Source organism: Thunnus albacares, chromosome 13 (genome assembly GCF_914725855.1).
Source record: "Thunnus albacares chromosome 13, fThuAlb1.1, whole genome shotgun sequence".
NCBI classification, from domain to species: domain Eukaryota; kingdom Metazoa; phylum Chordata; class Actinopteri; order Scombriformes; family Scombridae; genus Thunnus; species Thunnus albacares.
The window spans coordinates 7,121,229-7,138,453 of NC_058118.1; the positions used below are offsets into that span (position 1 = coordinate 7,121,229).

Sequence of the window (17,225 nt, forward strand, 5' to 3'; positions counted from 1 at the left end):
GATTAGATCAGTGGCAAGTTAATTATTACTGCTTGTCTAATGGCTAATGACTAATCCACTACCTGTGTCTGGTCTTCTTTTACACTTCTTAGCCCCTGTACAATCAGCCGTCAGACACAAAGGTGTACCATGACAACATCAAAACGTGAGTATCCACATTTGTTACATAGATTTGCATTAGAAGTGCAAGACATGATGCTTAACATATTAACAGCATAGGAACCATCTCAGCTTGAGGTAACGCTGACCTCAGTGCAATAAACCCAGCTGATAAACCTGTCTAATCTGATTGCTGCGTCACCCGACTGAGTTGCCCTACTGACACCAAGGAGAGTGATTGAGAAAGGAAGTAAAAGAGCGTACATGTGTCTGGGTTAGGTGTGTTTAACGTAGGCTTGTGTTTGGGGTTGAAGGCCAGGCTGTCTAGGATCTAGGAACCCTTATCAGTGTGTACCTTGAGAGTGGCCCATTTGACTCGGTCTTTTATCAGGACAGAGACCACCTCTGTGTGAATCTGCTGTACACACATGCTTTCAGGGTCAGCTCACTCACTATTCTCTCCCCACAGCCGCCATCATGTGTAAACAAATGAGTTCCCAGTATTTTGTACCTGCCACTGTGCAAATAAACAATGTCCATGATGTTTTTTTCAAGGGTGAAACAATAATCAAGCTATCTTCCTCAAAGAATTTTCTTTTCTGCTGAAATAATGACTTTTTTAAGTAATGTGCAATTTTGTATGCTTTCTGGAAAATGCCACAATAATTTTGCTAATGAACTCTATGATATCTCCATTTCACTGATTTAAGTGTTGTTCTCTTATAGCAACCAAGTCATGAGGAAGAAGCTGATTTTGTTTTTTAAAAGGAGGAACCACGCTCGTAAACAAAGGGTAAGTGTCCCTGCTGTTCAGACAGTGTGGTGGAAGTTCCAGGTATTTGTGTGTGAGTGCTCTGGACGTATTAGCAGCAGCAGTCATTCTGGTGGTCAGTGTAACAGCCATATCATATCTGACTGTTTGCATTAGGATGACCTCAGCCGCCCAGGGGAAATATTATTGGTCTTGTTAAAGGTTTTGATACGCAGCATCTTCCCTGTTTACATAAAGCTACTGAATATTGACACAGTCTGGGTACACTGCAAAAATCATCATCATCAAACTCAAATAAGAAAAGTTTGTAGTTTTGAATGTCCATATTGTTGGACAGAATGTTAAATACTAGAGCTCACTCAACATTTAAAGCTGATTTTATATAATTACTTAAATAAGAAACTCTTGTAATTATCAGCTTAATGTATATAGTGTGTAATATAGAAATCGTGGGCTGCAGTGAAACCAATTCATTAACACACTAACAGTGTCCATGCTAATGTGCTGATGTTTAACATGTATAATGTATATAATGTTCACCATCTTAATTAAGTTAGCCTGCTAATGTGCTTAAGTTATTCTAAGTAAAGTTATTGTAATAACTTACAAAGTTGTAAGTTCTTATAATTCATCTTAAAGGGGACATGAACCAAATTTCATGGCAATCTGTCCAACAGTTGTTGAGACATTTCACTCACAACCACAAATGTAAACCTCAGGCTGGCTAGAGGAGAAGTCAGAGGATCACCCATCAGTGCTATTCTCTAGGGAGCATGAATGTCTCTACAAATTTCCATTACAGTCCATATAATAGTTGGAGAGATACTTCAGTCTGGAACAAAGTGGTGGACCGAGTGACCGACAGACATTGTAATCCCAAGAGGCATGCCGCATGCTTGGCTAATAAAAGTCATTTACTTGTGTATTTTCAGTACAGGAAACGCCTTGGTTTCCCCTGTTAAAAAGTATGTTGTGAGCCAAAACCTACTTTCATATTCAGTAGGAAAATAAATACTGTTACATCACAGAACAGATATGACACATATGCTGTCCAAATGACGGCCTGTCTGTCTTTCTTATCAGTAACCAGTGAGTTACAAATTTCAGAATCACCCCATGTAGAAGCAATTTGCTCTTTTTTTTTGTATTGTAGTAGTTCAGTCAGTCCCACCTTTCTCTGGCTGTTCCCTGTCAGGGTCAGACAGACCTTTTGGACTCTGAACAATGGCAGAGTGCACATGGCCTCATGCCAAGAGGAAGGTGAATTGTTTGTCTGTCGCAGCAGAGAGTGGAAACGAGGCTGTATTGTCCTCCCAATACAGGAATCTTATCTTCACTAAGCACTTTAACTCTTACGACTCTGGAAATGTGGTTTTTAGTTTTTATGGTACAGTAAAGTGCAGTGTTTATTTTAGCAGTAAATACCAAGTCAGATCTTTGAGGGTATTTGATCTTGCTCCTGTAGAATTACAGTGTACCAGACCAGTTTTATATAAAAACATATACAATACATGTACAGTACCAGTCAAAGGTTTGGACACAACTTCCCATTGACTTGAATGAGAAAGTGTGTCCAAACTTTTGACTGGTTCTGTATGTGCTGATTTAAACGTAAGCTTCTGTAACCAAATATTGGTTATGGCAAAGAGCTTTTGAAAGCGATTTGTAAACAGAATAGTTGCATCAGAACAAGCTGTTCCTGGGTCAGCACACTGAATTAGGCAATGTGAAAGACAGGCGCAAACCCACAACAAACAGAGGCAGTTCCTGAACAGCATGTACTCTCTCAACTCAAAGTTTCTGTAGCCCGTCTGTAGTTGTGGTTATTTTTTAATGCTCATTTTCAAAGATAAACTACAACACTGATTTCATTGTCATTAAAAAAAAAAACATCCACTAATACATTCATGTTCACCTACAGCCAATAAGACAGAGGTAGGTCGTGATTCTTGTTGCTAGGTGGTCTGATGGTTAGATTTTAATAATGATGTTTCCATTAGTTGTATTTACTTTGCCTCTTCTGTTCAGTGATCTAGCAACATATTGCATTTAATGTACCTCCAACAAACTGAGCTCTATCCATTACTTCATCAAAAACTTGAGAATTTATATTTATTTCTCACCTCTAGAATCCGCCCTAAACGCAATTAAAGGTGGTCGATATATCGAATATACTCGATGTATCACAGCTTGTTCTTTCTGGGATGTAATAAATTACTATATCACGAACATCGAGTACAAATAGTCACTTTTTTTTTTTTTTTTAAAAGCTGCCGGCATCAGACTTGCTTTGATGTTTTGCCTCTCTTAGGTGCTTTGCTTCTTCTCTCTCTCTCTCTCTCTCTCTCTCTCTCTCTCTCTCTCTCTCTCTCTCTCTCTCTCTCTCTCTCTCTCTCTCTCTCTCTCTCTCTCTCTCTCTCTCTCTCTCTCTCTCTCTCTCTCTCTCTCTCTCTCTCTCTCTCTCTCCTATGGGTCTCTCCCTCTCACAGAGACAAAAAGAAAAAACTCACATACATATGACGCACACACTCGCCTGTCCATTCAGACCATGATGTTTTTGGATCTCACCAGTAACAGTTTAACTTTCTGCGAACAGCTAACTGCTAACCGCTAACTGTTGTTGTTGTCGACCTTCTGTTGACCAGAAGCTTCAAGTTCACAGCAACTAAACTTCCGGCCCGAGACGAGCTGGGTGCTGCAAAATAAAAGCATCAGTGGTTCTGCTTTCATTCATATCATTATAATGGTACTTTATTTAACTTTATCATAACAGTAATTTATTTAACTTAATTATAACAGTAGTTTAGGATTTTAGTAGTCTAGAGTAGTTTAGAGGAGATTTCAAAATATCAAGATATATATTGTGTATCATGATATAGCCCAAAAATATTGGAATATTATTTAGAGGCCATATTGCCCAGCCTCAATGTCAACCACTTCAACAGTGTAGCAAAACCTTGTACAATGCTGTGATAACAATATAGCAACAGAAGATTGAAATCATCTTTAATCCTTATTACAGTCAATGGTTTAAGAATGTAGCGAAGATGCAGGTGACAAATTGTATTTGGGAATTTGAAAATATTCCTTGTTGATCCTCTGGCTCATCGGTTTGACGAGGTTCTTTTGGCCCTTACTGTAGTGATGGATGCCCACTCCTGATACAGTTGTGCATTTTTCATGCTGTGCGCACAGGAACAGAAGATCTGCCAGCGCTATGACCAACTGATGGAAGCTTGGGAGAAGAAGGTGGAGCGGATGGAGAACAACCCCAGACGCAAAGCCAAGGACAGCAGAACACGGGAGTACTATGAAAGACAATTTCCCGAGATCCGGAAGCAGAGAGAGCAGCAGGAGCGCTTCCAGAGGTAGGTCTTTACCTGTGACTGGTCAGCATTGTGACATTATACAGTTGTGTGGTGTAATATACATTTGGCTATGACTGGTTTATGGTTCAGAAGCACACGGGTACCCTTCCTACTTTGCTGTACAGTCTTCCTCCTCTCCTCAGTATTGGTTTACTCTGGGAAGGGGTGGACTTTGTTTTCATCAGATTCAATAATTGGCTGGTGGAAGGAGATTAATTGTACTCCTTAAATTTGATGGGTGCGATGTAGAGCTGCTGTGGTTACTGTGTTACCATGGTGATGCAATCATGTCACGCCCACTACAGAGTCAAGCTGATCACCGCTGAGTGAGCGGCTCAAGTGATGAGACATTAGTTATTCTCTCAGGCTTGACATAAAGAATGATGTGCCTGATGATGATGAGGATGATGATGATGATGAGTACTAAGACATTTAGAGACATAAGACTTATTGATAGACATTTAGACAATAGAGGCTATAAAGAATAGATTACTACAGGAATAAATACATTTGAAAAGTTGGTGCGAATATAAGACAGGTTTTTTATTTTCCTGGAAATACGTGTGAAAAAGTGGGGTCGTCGTGTTCACAACATCAGATATTCTTTTTGAATGGATAAAATACCAGTGTCAAACTGACTCCTCCATGGAGTGTTGCATTATGGGTTGTTTGTAGCTTTAATGTTGCTAGGCTAGCAAGTGTCTTCAAGTCTGTTTATAGTGATTGTGTTAGAGTCAGTCAGCACTAAAAGCGGTTCATTAGTCCAGTTTAACCTGCAGGAGTTTTCTAAAGGCTTGTTTAACGTGTTTTTCTGCCACATAGGAAATAAATTCAGTAAGTTCAAAGCGTCTTCCAACATCTCTACTTCAGAAACGGAATATGACAAACTGCCAAATACCACTGTCACAGATAATAAGGAGCTCAAACAGACAAACAGGCAGTTGTATAAATGCTAACTGCTGGAGAAAATAAGTTCTGACTGCTTCTAAGAGCCTGTCAGGAGAGTGTGTGAGTATGTAACTATACTATGATGTAAGTTATATTCAGAAAGCATTTTTCCAAAAACAGGTGTTGGAAAAGGGGCGGAGGGGGGTTGTCTTATAATCAGGATGGCCTTATACTTGGGCCAATACAGTACCAGGAACCAATTATTTTATAACATTTGAGGTTTAGATTTTTTTTTTTAATGACAGTTACTGCAACGGTTAGAATGACTTTGGTAATTTGTGCAGTAAGGAAAAAATCAATACCGCAGCAGCTCTAGTGCCACATCCCACACACTGAGAAAGCAGTATCTGCTGTTTAATTGAATGAAAAATGATTTAGCTTATATTTATTTAAAAAAAAAAAAAAGACATATCTATTGTTCTGGAGACTGGGCAAAATGAAAGCCTAATGTGGAATTTAAGCTTTTGCTTGTATTTTATGTAATAGTGGACTTTTTTGTTCTGCTTGTGCCGTCACACCAAATCACAGCTGAAGTAAACACATTTTGTTGTAAAATAGTGAAGGACCTACTTTACTGTATGTGGGAGACTTGTAAGAGTGAAATCATATTCACTTTAGCGATCTTTTGATGCATTAATAATGTTGACAAGAGAAGCAGCCAAAGACTGTAGCCACACCCAGACATTAAAATTGTCTCCTCCAATTTTAAAATGCCTGTTCAACTATCACTTAATGGAGGACACTAGGTTGTGTGCGGTGGCCTACTTTGGACAGAGACACTGGCTGTCTGGGTGCTGCTGGGCAGGGTGGGAGACAGGGACAGGGTCCAGCGTCTGGTTGTTCCTGGCGCTGACGTTTTGGGCTTTCACTAAAATCTCTAAGTAAGAGTTTTCATGTCAGCGCTGTTTATGCAGACTGCTAGACCGTGAAAGAGGAAGCAAGTAATAACTGGTCAGAGCAAGACTTTTATTCATTAATAATGGGTACAATGATTCTGTTTGTTAACAGAGCTTCGAAAGTTCCAAAACTTATCTCCTGTTGCTCATGTTAGCAATTTGACTCTGGTTTTGTTTGGAAAAGAAACAACTGTGGAAAAAGTCATCAAAGCTTGGAAAATGTATTTTCCTCTGAAAAGAATGGACAATAACAACTGTTATTGTCTTTGCACAGCATTCAAATGTAATGCAACATTTAAAATACATTTGTAACACTGTGATATTTGTAACACAATATGTCTCTATTTTCCACAGGGTTGGACAAAGAGGAACGGGCCTTTCTGCAACAATTGCAAGAAGCGAGCATGAGATTTCTGAAATCATAGACGGCCTTTCTGAGCAGGAGGTGGGTATTATCTGGAGTAGAGCTGCCGCAGTATTGATTTTTTTTTTTTTCCTTACCACACAAATTAGCGAAGCTGTTCAAACTGTTGTGATAACATAAAAAAAAATGTAAACCTCAGATGTTTTTGGTTCCTAAATACCGTATTGGCCTGAATATAAAGCCTGATTATAAGATGACCCCCTCTTTTCCAACACCTGTTCTTGGAAAAACACTTTTTGAATATAACTTTCATCATAGTATAGTCACATACTCACACACTCTCCTGTCAGGCTCTTGGAAGCGGTCCAAAATGATTTTCTTTGGCAGTTAGCATTTATACAACTGCCTGTTTGTGTATTTGAGCTCCTTATCATCTGTGACAATGGTATTTGGCAGCTTGACATATTCCATTTCTGCAATGGAGACGTCGGAAGACTCTTTGAACTCGTCATGAATTTATTTCCTCTGTGGCAGAAAACCATGTCACACGAGCCTTCAGAATCTCCTGCAGGTTAAACTGGACTAACCAACCACTTTTAGTGCTGACTGACTCTAACACACTCACTATAAACACACTTTATCCATTCAAAAAGAATATCTGATGTTGTGAACACGTAATAGTCTAGACCCCGAATATAAGACAAACACACTTTTTCAGGCATATTTCCAGGAAAATAAGTTCGGACCAATACGGTAAACTTTTCAAATGCATTTATTCCTGTAGTAGTCTATTCTTTATGGCCTCTATAGTCTAAATGTCTGTCTTTACTCTAGTGTTGTCATTAAGAGGCCGACTTTGCAGCAGGAATATTGGTCGGCATTCGGCAGGCACATCATTCTTTATGTCAAGCCCGAGAGACTAACTGATGTCCCATCACTCGAGCCGCTCACTCAGTGGTGAAGCGGTGATCAGGTTGACTCTGATATACTGAATTAAGGAGACCTTTCTCTATTGAAAAACCCAGGTTTATTCCTCCCATGTTGAAAAGCAGTTTCCCAGCTAAAGTGTCTCTCGTTTCAGCGGACACAGTTTTGAAACTTTGTGCTTTTACACCCTGCTGATGGAAGTGGAGGTATCGAAGTTTCAGAATGATTTGTGACGAATTGTATCTGTGTCCACTTCCCCGTCTGTGTCCCACAGAACAACGAGAAACAGATGAGACAGCTGTCAGTCATCCCTCCTATGATGTACGACTCCGAGCAGAGGCGAGTGAAGTTTATCAACATGAACGGCCTGATGGACGACCCAATGAAGGTGTACAAAGCCCGGCAGTTCATGAATGTGTGGACCGAACACGAAAAGGAGATCTTTAAAGAGAAGTGAGTTATTTTTGTTTTGTTGCACAAGATGTCAGTTTCCCCCCCCTGTAAGTCTGTAGTGCAGATCTTGTTTATAGACCTTTATGCCACCTTGTACTTGCGCTATATATATTTTTGGCTTTAGCACATGAATAATACTGGCATCTCTTTGCAGGTTCGTCCAACACCCCAAGAACTTTGGCCTGATTGCCTCCTATCTAGAGAGAAAGGTAAACTGCTGCTGGCATTTTCACACCGTGTGCCCATTTTTGGAACTAAGAGAAGGATTTCATGCTGTTGATATTGTTTAGGCAGTCTATTAAAATGCCTCACTCTCCCAAAGTTCAAGACCATAAAGCTCTATGTGATCATTATTTATAGTAAAATCTAAACTTTTAATTTTTCATCCGTGTTGTAGTGAAGTAGTACAGGTTGTGATGAAATATTTAACCCAACTTCACTTAATTTAAAGTGCACATCACTCAAAGAGTCTCTGTACACTTTTACTAGTTTAGAACAGCAGGCGGTGAGGCAGTGAAGTGATTATTTGTTTATAATAAACAGAAATATGAAAAAACTCTGCACTCTGTGGGTTCCCATAATCCCCCATTAGTCTTCTACATATCAATACCAACATCTAATTTTACATCTTGTTAAGGATAATCCAGTTTGGTTTGTGGTTTCAGGCTATTATTAAAATATTGATTGTGATATAATACTGCAAAGGAGAAACATACATGAACTCTAAAAAAAAAAAACCCACGTTGCCTCCAGTTTCAGTGACATCTGTTCATATTTACACGCTATTCCTTGTTTCAGTGTGTTGCTGACTGTGTCCTATACTACTACTTGACCAAGAAGAACCACAACTACAAGACGCTTGTGAGGCGAAACTATGGAAGACGGAGAGGAAGGAACCAGGTAAACCTGAGACTTTGTTCAATATCTGTTCCTGCTGTGATTGACAAGTTGCTGGATATCTCCTCTTTGTATTCAGAGCATTAAAGATGACGTTTAAGTTAATTCAAGTTTAAATCAAGTTTAGCAATACTTCCACATCTTAGATCCGACCGGACTTGAAAGAGAAACAGAAGAATTTACAGGGAGTTTGATATTGAAATGTCAGTTGATTGTGAGGTGTGGTCGTTTCACATGCAGAGTTTGAAGCGTTTGGGTTCAGATTTGTTTGACTCTTCTGCCACACCTGTTTCATATCTGGTCATCAGATTGACAGTACATGGTAGGTGTTACAGATATATATCTACCATATATATTACACACATGCCACAGCTTTCTACAGTGTTAAGTGCTTAGGATTTAGCTCCTACATTGCTGGCACTCTTCATGGGTCAGGGTCAGCAAAACAGGAAGCAGAGTGAGCACTCCCCACATTTTCTTCAGTTAAAAGCAAGCAACCCTCGGATTATTTCGATATGGCTACAATTTGAGTTGTTTGTCTTGTTAATTGTTAGCATGTTGATTATCTGTCAAATATTAAATGGAGCATGTAATTATATAAATAAGAGTTTACGCGTTCTGGAAAATGTTTTCCAGGATGAGGAAAACTGAAGCTGTTGCACAGCTGTAAAGTTTTCAGCTTGATGAAAGTTTCAAGTCTGCCAATGTAGAGCTGAGCCTGACGAGCTGCAATGTCCACACTGTATAGAGGATAAACTAGCAGTTACAATAAATAAAAATGAAAAAGTCAATCTCTTGATTTATAAATATGTAATAATATAACAAATATATAAGAATAAGCAGCATTACTCAACAGTTTCTCTGCACTACTCGTCTTTTAGATTTTTGATGAAAGTGAAATAATTCCATTGATTTATTTCATGACAGGAATGGTCTGCTTGATCCCATTGCCACGACTGCTGCACATGCCCCCACAAAGATTTACTTGTTGCATTATCCAGCATAAAAACAAACTGCAGACTCCTCTCCCTTTAAAGCCTCAGTGTTAAATCACTGTCAGACCTGGAATGTGAACTTTGTGGACTTCTCAGCGAAAACTGCAAAGTGACGGCTGTGGAGATACAGTAGTACACAGATTGTTGTTGAGGGTTTTATATAATTGTTGTCTTTGCACCAAAATCCAGTACAAAAAAGACCATCACAGCACCGTCTCACATCCCCGTGTTGGCTGACTAAATACATTGGCCATTCTAGTGGATGTTTTTTCCTTACTTCATCGATGCCACAGTCCTTGTACAGGACATTCTGTCTCTGCGTCGAGTACTGAGGAACACAATGGGTTTGTTGTGGACCGTTTCTTTATATAGGAAGAGGTGGAGGGCACAGAAGTTCATGATTACATCTCCAACACAAAGATGTTTTTTCTTACTTTTCTAAGTGACTGATACAATTTCTTAATGGGTGAGTCAGCTTTTTAATTTTTTTTTAACCATTCATAGAATAGACAGTTGAGAAAGTGTTTGACCATTTCTGTGACACAGAGTGATAAATAAGTGTGGAAAAATCAGTCTGAACTGTCAGATTTTCAGCTGATGGTAGCTAATTGAAGCAAACGCTATCTTTTATGTATTTGGAGTACACTGTCATTTCACATGGTGAAACTTCTCGCTTCTTTTACTTATAGTGTAACAAAATCCACACACAGCCAGAATCACATTAAATACTTTATTGTTAAATCATGCAGCCTCCAAGTTGCTTTTTCTAAATTTAAAACACAGCGTGGGCTTCGTTTAAGAGATGAGAACACATAAATGTACTTTCTTGGGTGGGAATTTTACATACAAATGAGACAGAATATTGAACATGGGTCTAACACACGTGTTTGACGACACATATGAGACTGTTGAACGTGGATGAATACCAGGTTGTCTGTGTTCACTCAAAACCCACTTCTGCATCTGCGGTGCACTGCTGAACCGGGTTGTCATGTTTCATAGTCTTTTAAGATGCTTCCTACAATATTTTTTTGACACTTGAAATTTAACATGACAGGTGGTCATTTTGTACGAGTGGAACAGCTAAACGAAACATAATTTGGGTCATGGGTCATCTCTTGAATGTAAAAAAAAAAAAAAAAAAAAAAAAAAGAGTCTAAGATGGTCTCTATCATCGTCTGGTCAGTCGCTTAAACAGCTTTATTGCTTTTTCCAACCCTTCTTACGGTTGTTGCGAATGAAGTCAATACTGTTTTTGGTTTTTTTTTCTTTGCCATTTGGAGTAATGCACATTAGGATGTAGTGGATTTCCAAGCTACTGGTGTGACTTAACAACTGCAGTTGGAGTGAGTAGAGTGAGTCATTAGAGAGGGAAGGAAGAGGACAGTGAGCAAAAGCAAGAGCAGTGGAATGTAGGGCGAGTGAGTGAAACTGAGGGAAAAAACCCTCTGCAAGACAGAGTCAGCGCTGGCAGCTTATCCGCTGAGTGTGTGCTGTTGTTTTTTTTTCGTTTTCCATTTCCTCTTTCTTCTGTTCCTGTGAGAGAGTGAGAGAGAGAGAAAAAGTCACCCCTCTCTGAAACAGCTGAGTTGGTACAGCCCAGCCATCTGACAGGCCCAAAAAACTCACTGTGCTGCTGTGAGTGCCAATCAAAGAGGAGTGCTCGGCAGGGATTACCTTGAGTGACCCTGCATAGATTAGTGCGTGCATGTGAGATGGACAATTCTTTGGGCGGCTTAAGCGGCCTGATGACACGCTTTCCCGGAATATGTGCGGCGGTGCCGTGGCCCGGCAGCCCTTCTAAGGAGCTCTGCTATGGTGCTGTCCTGCCCCTCTACTGCTACCGTTACCACCGCTATGGAAGTACTGGAGGTTAAACTCCCATTTGCAACACCAGTAAGCTGTGGCTCACAGCAGAGAAAAGGGTTTTTATGACCAGCAAATGAGCTTGCAGGTACGTCACCAGCTTTGAAACCACAGTTTTCGCTTTGTAGTTGTTACCACACTCACTCCGTTTTTTTTTTTCCCTTGTCCTGTATCTTCTCGGTTTTTTTTTTCCTGTGTCGTATTTTTTTATTGCTCTGTTGCTCGGGCAGTTCGTTTCTTAGCCTCCATATTTACTTGAGGCTTGTAGGCAGTCAAACTCAGCTATTTTAGGGTGGTTTTTCTAGGACATGTGCAGAGTGAGACATGGTTTTTAATTTAACAGTCAAGCCAAGGCTATGTGGTCATGCATGTACATATGCATTTATGCAATAGGGTTGGGGTAAAAATAAAAAGTGTGTTTATTTTTTAATGTCATACTTTGTAGTACAGTGTATTAGGCGTTGGACAGACTGACAGCTTTAAAACATTTCTTGTGCAAATGTGCCTCAAACATTGAAGTATATACCCCCCCATGTCAGCTGACTCTTATTGACTGCACCTCTGAGCTAAATGAATATTCTGCCTCGACAACAATAAGCATCGATACTCACAGTACACATTCTTGTGTAAGCCTACACCGGCTACACCCCCTCATCTCTGCAACCATTTCATTGGTTATCGGTAAGTGGAACTTGCGCCTTGACACACTGGTCGTGTCAGAGGGTCTTCTTGCCCATGCTGCTCTGTTATGACAAAAACAAAGCATTTAAGTAAATGTAGTCTGTATATCTGTCAGCTAGAAGCTCCTCCCATAACAACATATCATTATTTGCTTTTTATGCAGCTTTGGTAGTATTGAGGACTAGCTGCAATCCCGTGTCGCATGTTATGATCTTTTTATGATCGTCATAATGAATGTTTATTATTGTGTGATATCTTATCTATATTTGAACTAAGGGAGGTGCCGTCCCTCAGTGATTACGCTATAACTTTCACATTAATTTCAATGCTCTTCCAGGGCTGTACTTCGAATATAAAAATATTTTCTTATTCCAGTTTAAAATAAGATTATTTTGGATTGACACATTTGAATTTGTTTGGCAGTTCACACAGTATAACATGGTGATAATGTGCTAGTTGTCTTGGAGCACTGGTTCACTAGGATACCCTGTAATCATGTTTTTTTTTTGAGATGTGGCTATTGCAGTAATCAGAATTGTCAATATTAGGCAATATGAGCTCTAAAACAGATATGCAGACTAGTATAAACATATTGTTATGAGCTTCTCTGACACGTTTTATGGGTCTTGGAATCATTGTTGTCAGCGGTGGAAAAAATGAATGTGCTTATCTGTTCATCAGCCATGTCAGGAGAACCAAAGACAAATGTGAAACAAATAATTTCCACCATGAGAGAAGGTCAACGCAGGAATTACAGTTTCCATTGCAACACTGCAAAAAATTCCAGTTTTTCCACAACGATATCTTCATTTTTTATCTCATCTCTTGTTCAAAAACACCTGCGCTACAGGCCATATTTTCTTTTTTTAACTCGTGAAGACAACACATTAATCAAATAGCAGAACACAGAAAAGTCCAGAGCATGTGTTTGTGGTAAAATGACAGAATGGTTGATGAGTAGAATAGGAGCATTTATAAAGAAAAGCATGAGTGATTTTTGCAGTTGTCACTGCAATGTTTTTCAAGATGAAAAATATGACATGAAGCTCAATTTTGGTGGTAGTGTTTTGAAAAATTGAAGTGATAAAAGGTTTCACCCATTTTGGAAACATAATGTAGCCTTCTCCTGGCTGTCAAGTGTTTTTTTTTTAATCAATGTAAAAGTTTATATTATGATCAGAATAGCATATATTGAGTGCTCATATACAAGGCGAGTAAATATGTATAATATATATATCTCTGTCCTTTTCTTGTGGGGGTCCAAAATGGGGAAATGTTCCTTAAGTGCTCCCTTTTTAATTGCCTGCCAGTAAAGTTTATCAAGCAGTCAAGTAGATTTCATTGGTTTGTAGCACCAATGATCAGCAGTTTTTTCCTCTGCAGAGCTCTCAGTAACCAGGGCAACTGTGGCTAATGCTTGATTTTTTTTATTTTTTTTTTCCAAATATTATCTTCTTTTACAGTTATTCTTGACAGTAAAATGTTCCACCATAATGGCTCAGGAGTTAATAGCACCCTCAGCAGGACTGCACATTTTATCCAAAATGAATGCATGGTAAAATGTTCCTGGTAAATGCAGTGATTTAAATGTATTCCATAATCCTTTCCCTTTTCAGACTTTTTTATACAATTTCTTTACCGTAATTTATCATTTACTAGACATTTTGAAGAGATCTTCTGTCCAAGTAATTGTGTCATTCAATGATGGCAATAACTGTAATGAATTTCAAGGGTAGAGGAGATGCATAGTCATAATTTAGTAGTTTTTTTTCATTTCCTGGTCCTGCAGTGGAATTGCTTGAAGCAGGAGTGAGAGATTCCTCCGGTGGCCTGAGTTCTGTGGTAGGAAAGGGAAGATTGACTTGTGGCTCTGTCATTTCCTAAATCAAACAGGACTTGTGAATCAGCAAAAGAGGGGAGAAATTAAAACTCTCAAAATATTCAAGCCAGGTCAGGAAAGAGCTTCATTTAAAAAACACTGAAGAACCACAGAACCACAGGGCCTCATTGACTTTTGGAGAACATCTGTGTATAGGCTCTTTACGCAGTGTGGGAGAAGAGGCAGGAATGCCACGGCTCTCTGACCACCTCCAAAGCAAACACGAGCGCTCCCTGACCCAACCAGAACAGCGTCTCACTGAAGAGAAGTATGGGGAGAATAATTCTGCCCTAAAACAGACTGCAGAAAAGTCTCCGAATCGTCGAGTGCCAAAAACATGCAGACTGCTGCAGGCAGGAAATGAGTCAAGAGTTAAAGTCCCGGTCCAAGTTTGACGTGGTCCTTTCTGCATACATCGACCTGCAATCTGGGCTCTGAATCTGCAGGGCTTCCCTTTTTTAAAAACTGTGCAGTGCAGCTGCATCATCACACTGTGCTGTAAAATCATCATATCAGCTCCAAAATATTGTTGCAAGCATATTTCCATGTCATTTTTTTAATATACAAAATACTAAATATGGGTTAACACGCCCAAGACTCTGGCAAGACCCTTGATCTGCATCAAAAAGTAAAATATACAAGTAGCTTGTAAGCAACAGTCTTAAAATAATAAGCAACTAACAGCAACAACATCAACCATGAATCAGATTTTCCAGTTTTGTCTGCAATTGATTCAAGAGTCACAAAGGGAGGACTGTGAACCTAATAGAAAGTATACCTGGAAAACTTGAGAAAGCAGTTTTCCTTCAAATACCGTAGATTTGATTTTGCTAGTTATGTAGCCCATCTCCTAGAAAGAAAAATCCCTCTGATTATTGGCAGTCTCTGGTTAGAGCTGGCTAGAGCAGCCTCTAATTCTGCAAGTCAGGAGACAGAAACTTAAAAACAGCTTCTGTCCGAGAGCAGCAAAGGCTGCTGTGACAGTTGCTTACTGCCTGTTTTTCTAGAGTTGTCAAGCATGTCTGTACCACCGTTTATTGTGCGATATGGCAACCAGACCGCTCATGTGCAGAGCACGTTGTTGTAAAATAGACAAGTGGCCACAACCCTCTTTTTTTTCAGGTTATACCCCTGTCTTTCCTCTCTTTGCCTCAGTCCATATCTTTTGCCTTTACTATTGAGTGAAGCACATTCCTTGGCCCCATCTGGTACCAGCATGGGATGTTTGGCTTGGCATAGCCAGACTTGTTCCAGCACAGCGCTTTCATGGAACAGGCAGGAGGAAGCATTCTGTGGTGTACCACGCCAGCAGTGATGATAAAGAATGTTGCTCTGTCCTCAATCACTCTGTCGGACCTGTTTTTGAAATTTCTCATTTGAATGATGATTTCACTCTTAACTTGTGAAGGCAGTAATATCGATCTGAACTCGGCCTCTACACTTTAAATTTTAGAATAGTGAGATTATCCTCTTTTCTACTTTGTTGCACGAGGGTCATGGTCAAGCCCCTTCCTCTGTTAGTGAGACAAATAAGAACTGGCCACACTCCAAATTAATTTTGTAATTATAGCAGAAAGATAAGAGAGCAGTCTGCAATATGATTTGTTTGTGTCTATGTGTTTATGAAAATGATCAAAATATGGCATAGCCTTAAACCTGTCTGCACAGGGTGTATGACTGGGCTCTTCCTCTTCTATCTAATCATAATATTTGATTTTGCACTAGTTCTGAGGAAATAGTGCAGTTTGAAAACAGGAAGTCTAATAACCAGATGGCATTATACGTTTCTGCAATTCATCTAATCTGTTTTGTTCTTATCAAACTGAATATTTAAGCAGACTGTTCAGGCCTATTTTCTGTTGTACAATTTTTAAATGGTCCTCTGGGCTCACAGGGCCAATGCAAACACTGCTATACCATTAGGAGATGCTACTGCTTGTTAGCATGCGGGGAGACTGGATCAGGAAGTATGGACAAATTTCAGGAGAAGTGTAGTGTAGTAAAGGTTGAAGCAACCAAAGCTCAGATACTCTCCTTTCATATGTAGACTGTGACAGATATACAAGCTTGCAATAAGTATGTGATGTATTCTGTGTCATAGTAAAACATTATCAGACTGGTGAATATATTAAGATGTAGCCCTTTTAGGAAAAAAAAAGAAAAATAAAATGCTTGTGGTGGTTGTTTGATCACTAAATGGAGATCAGCTGGATTACCATTTTAAATGCATTACAGCATGGGTTTTTACATTTGAATGAAAGCATTGATGACAGTGTGGGAAATTAGCACCAGCCACCAGCCAAACACTGGTTAAAATATGAAAGTCGCCAGTAGATTTCAGACACATAATGATTTACTACAGAGCGCCTGCTGAATTTGAACGTTTATCTGTCACTTTCACTTATCTACACATTGACCTTTTCTTAATGTTTCAAGGAGCAACAACTAAATATTTCCCCTTTGTGTTTTGCCTCCAGCAAATAACACGTCCCTCACAAGAAGACAAGTCAGACGACAAAAACGAAGAGGAAAAATCTGAGAAGTCTGAGAAAAAAGAGGACGAGGAAAAGAAGGACGAGGAAGAGAAAGATGAAAAGGAGGATTCTAGGTGAGTTATGAATAGTTGTTTGTCCTGGTGTCTCTTTACTCCGTTCGGCCCTGCAGGTAACGCTACCTCCTTCTCTGTGCCAGTCTTTGGTCCGTACACAGTGATTATTTCAGAGACAGGGTGTCTTATGTGTCTTCATGCTAGTATTTGAAAGCTAAATTGGAAACATTTCTCCTGTTATGTTCAAACAAGCCTGTAGAGTTACAGTTGTGTGTATCAACAATATTCCTCCAACCTATAAACAAATGACATGACTGTAGCTTTTACTTCCTGGATCTAACCTGCTGACATTGAAATGGAGGAATTGAAAAAAGCTGGCGTCACATTCAGGTTTAATGGTGCAAGCCCAGAAAGTGACCTTGACCTCATGTTGTAAGATTCAAGTAGTGTTTTGGAATAGACGATTCAAAGTATTGAGTTAATGATAAACCTAATGCAAGTTCTGTTTTGGTTTTGTATTGCCTCATAAAGT

General features: G+C 39.4%; 2 protein-coding genes across 5 annotated transcripts in view; one reads left to right on the top strand and one right to left on the bottom strand.

Moving 5' to 3' along the window:
• The window catches only part of LOC122995765 (histone-lysine N-methyltransferase 2B-like), a 398,376-nt gene that overhangs the window by 234,982 nt on the left and 146,169 nt on the right, over positions 1 to 17,225 (bottom strand). The gene's annotated exons all lie outside the window — the stretch shown is intronic.
• Positions 1 to 17,225, top strand: part of ncor1 (nuclear receptor corepressor 1) — a 59,937-nt gene that overhangs the window by 13,437 nt on the left and 29,275 nt on the right. For all 4 annotated transcript variants that reach the window (XM_044370663.1, XM_044370662.1, XM_044370664.1 and 1 more), the window contains 8 exons: positions 93 to 145; positions 826 to 892; positions 4,067 to 4,239; positions 6,438 to 6,528; positions 7,649 to 7,827; positions 7,982 to 8,036; positions 8,626 to 8,727; positions 16,623 to 16,753. In XM_044370663.1, coding sequence (XP_044226598.1) covers positions 93 to 145; positions 826 to 892; positions 4,067 to 4,239; positions 6,438 to 6,528; positions 7,649 to 7,827; positions 7,982 to 8,036; positions 8,626 to 8,727; positions 16,623 to 16,753 — 851 coding nt within the window. The remainder of the gene's footprint in view (positions 1 to 92; positions 146 to 825; positions 893 to 4,066; positions 4,240 to 6,437; positions 6,529 to 7,648; positions 7,828 to 7,981; positions 8,037 to 8,625; positions 8,728 to 16,622; positions 16,754 to 17,225) is intronic.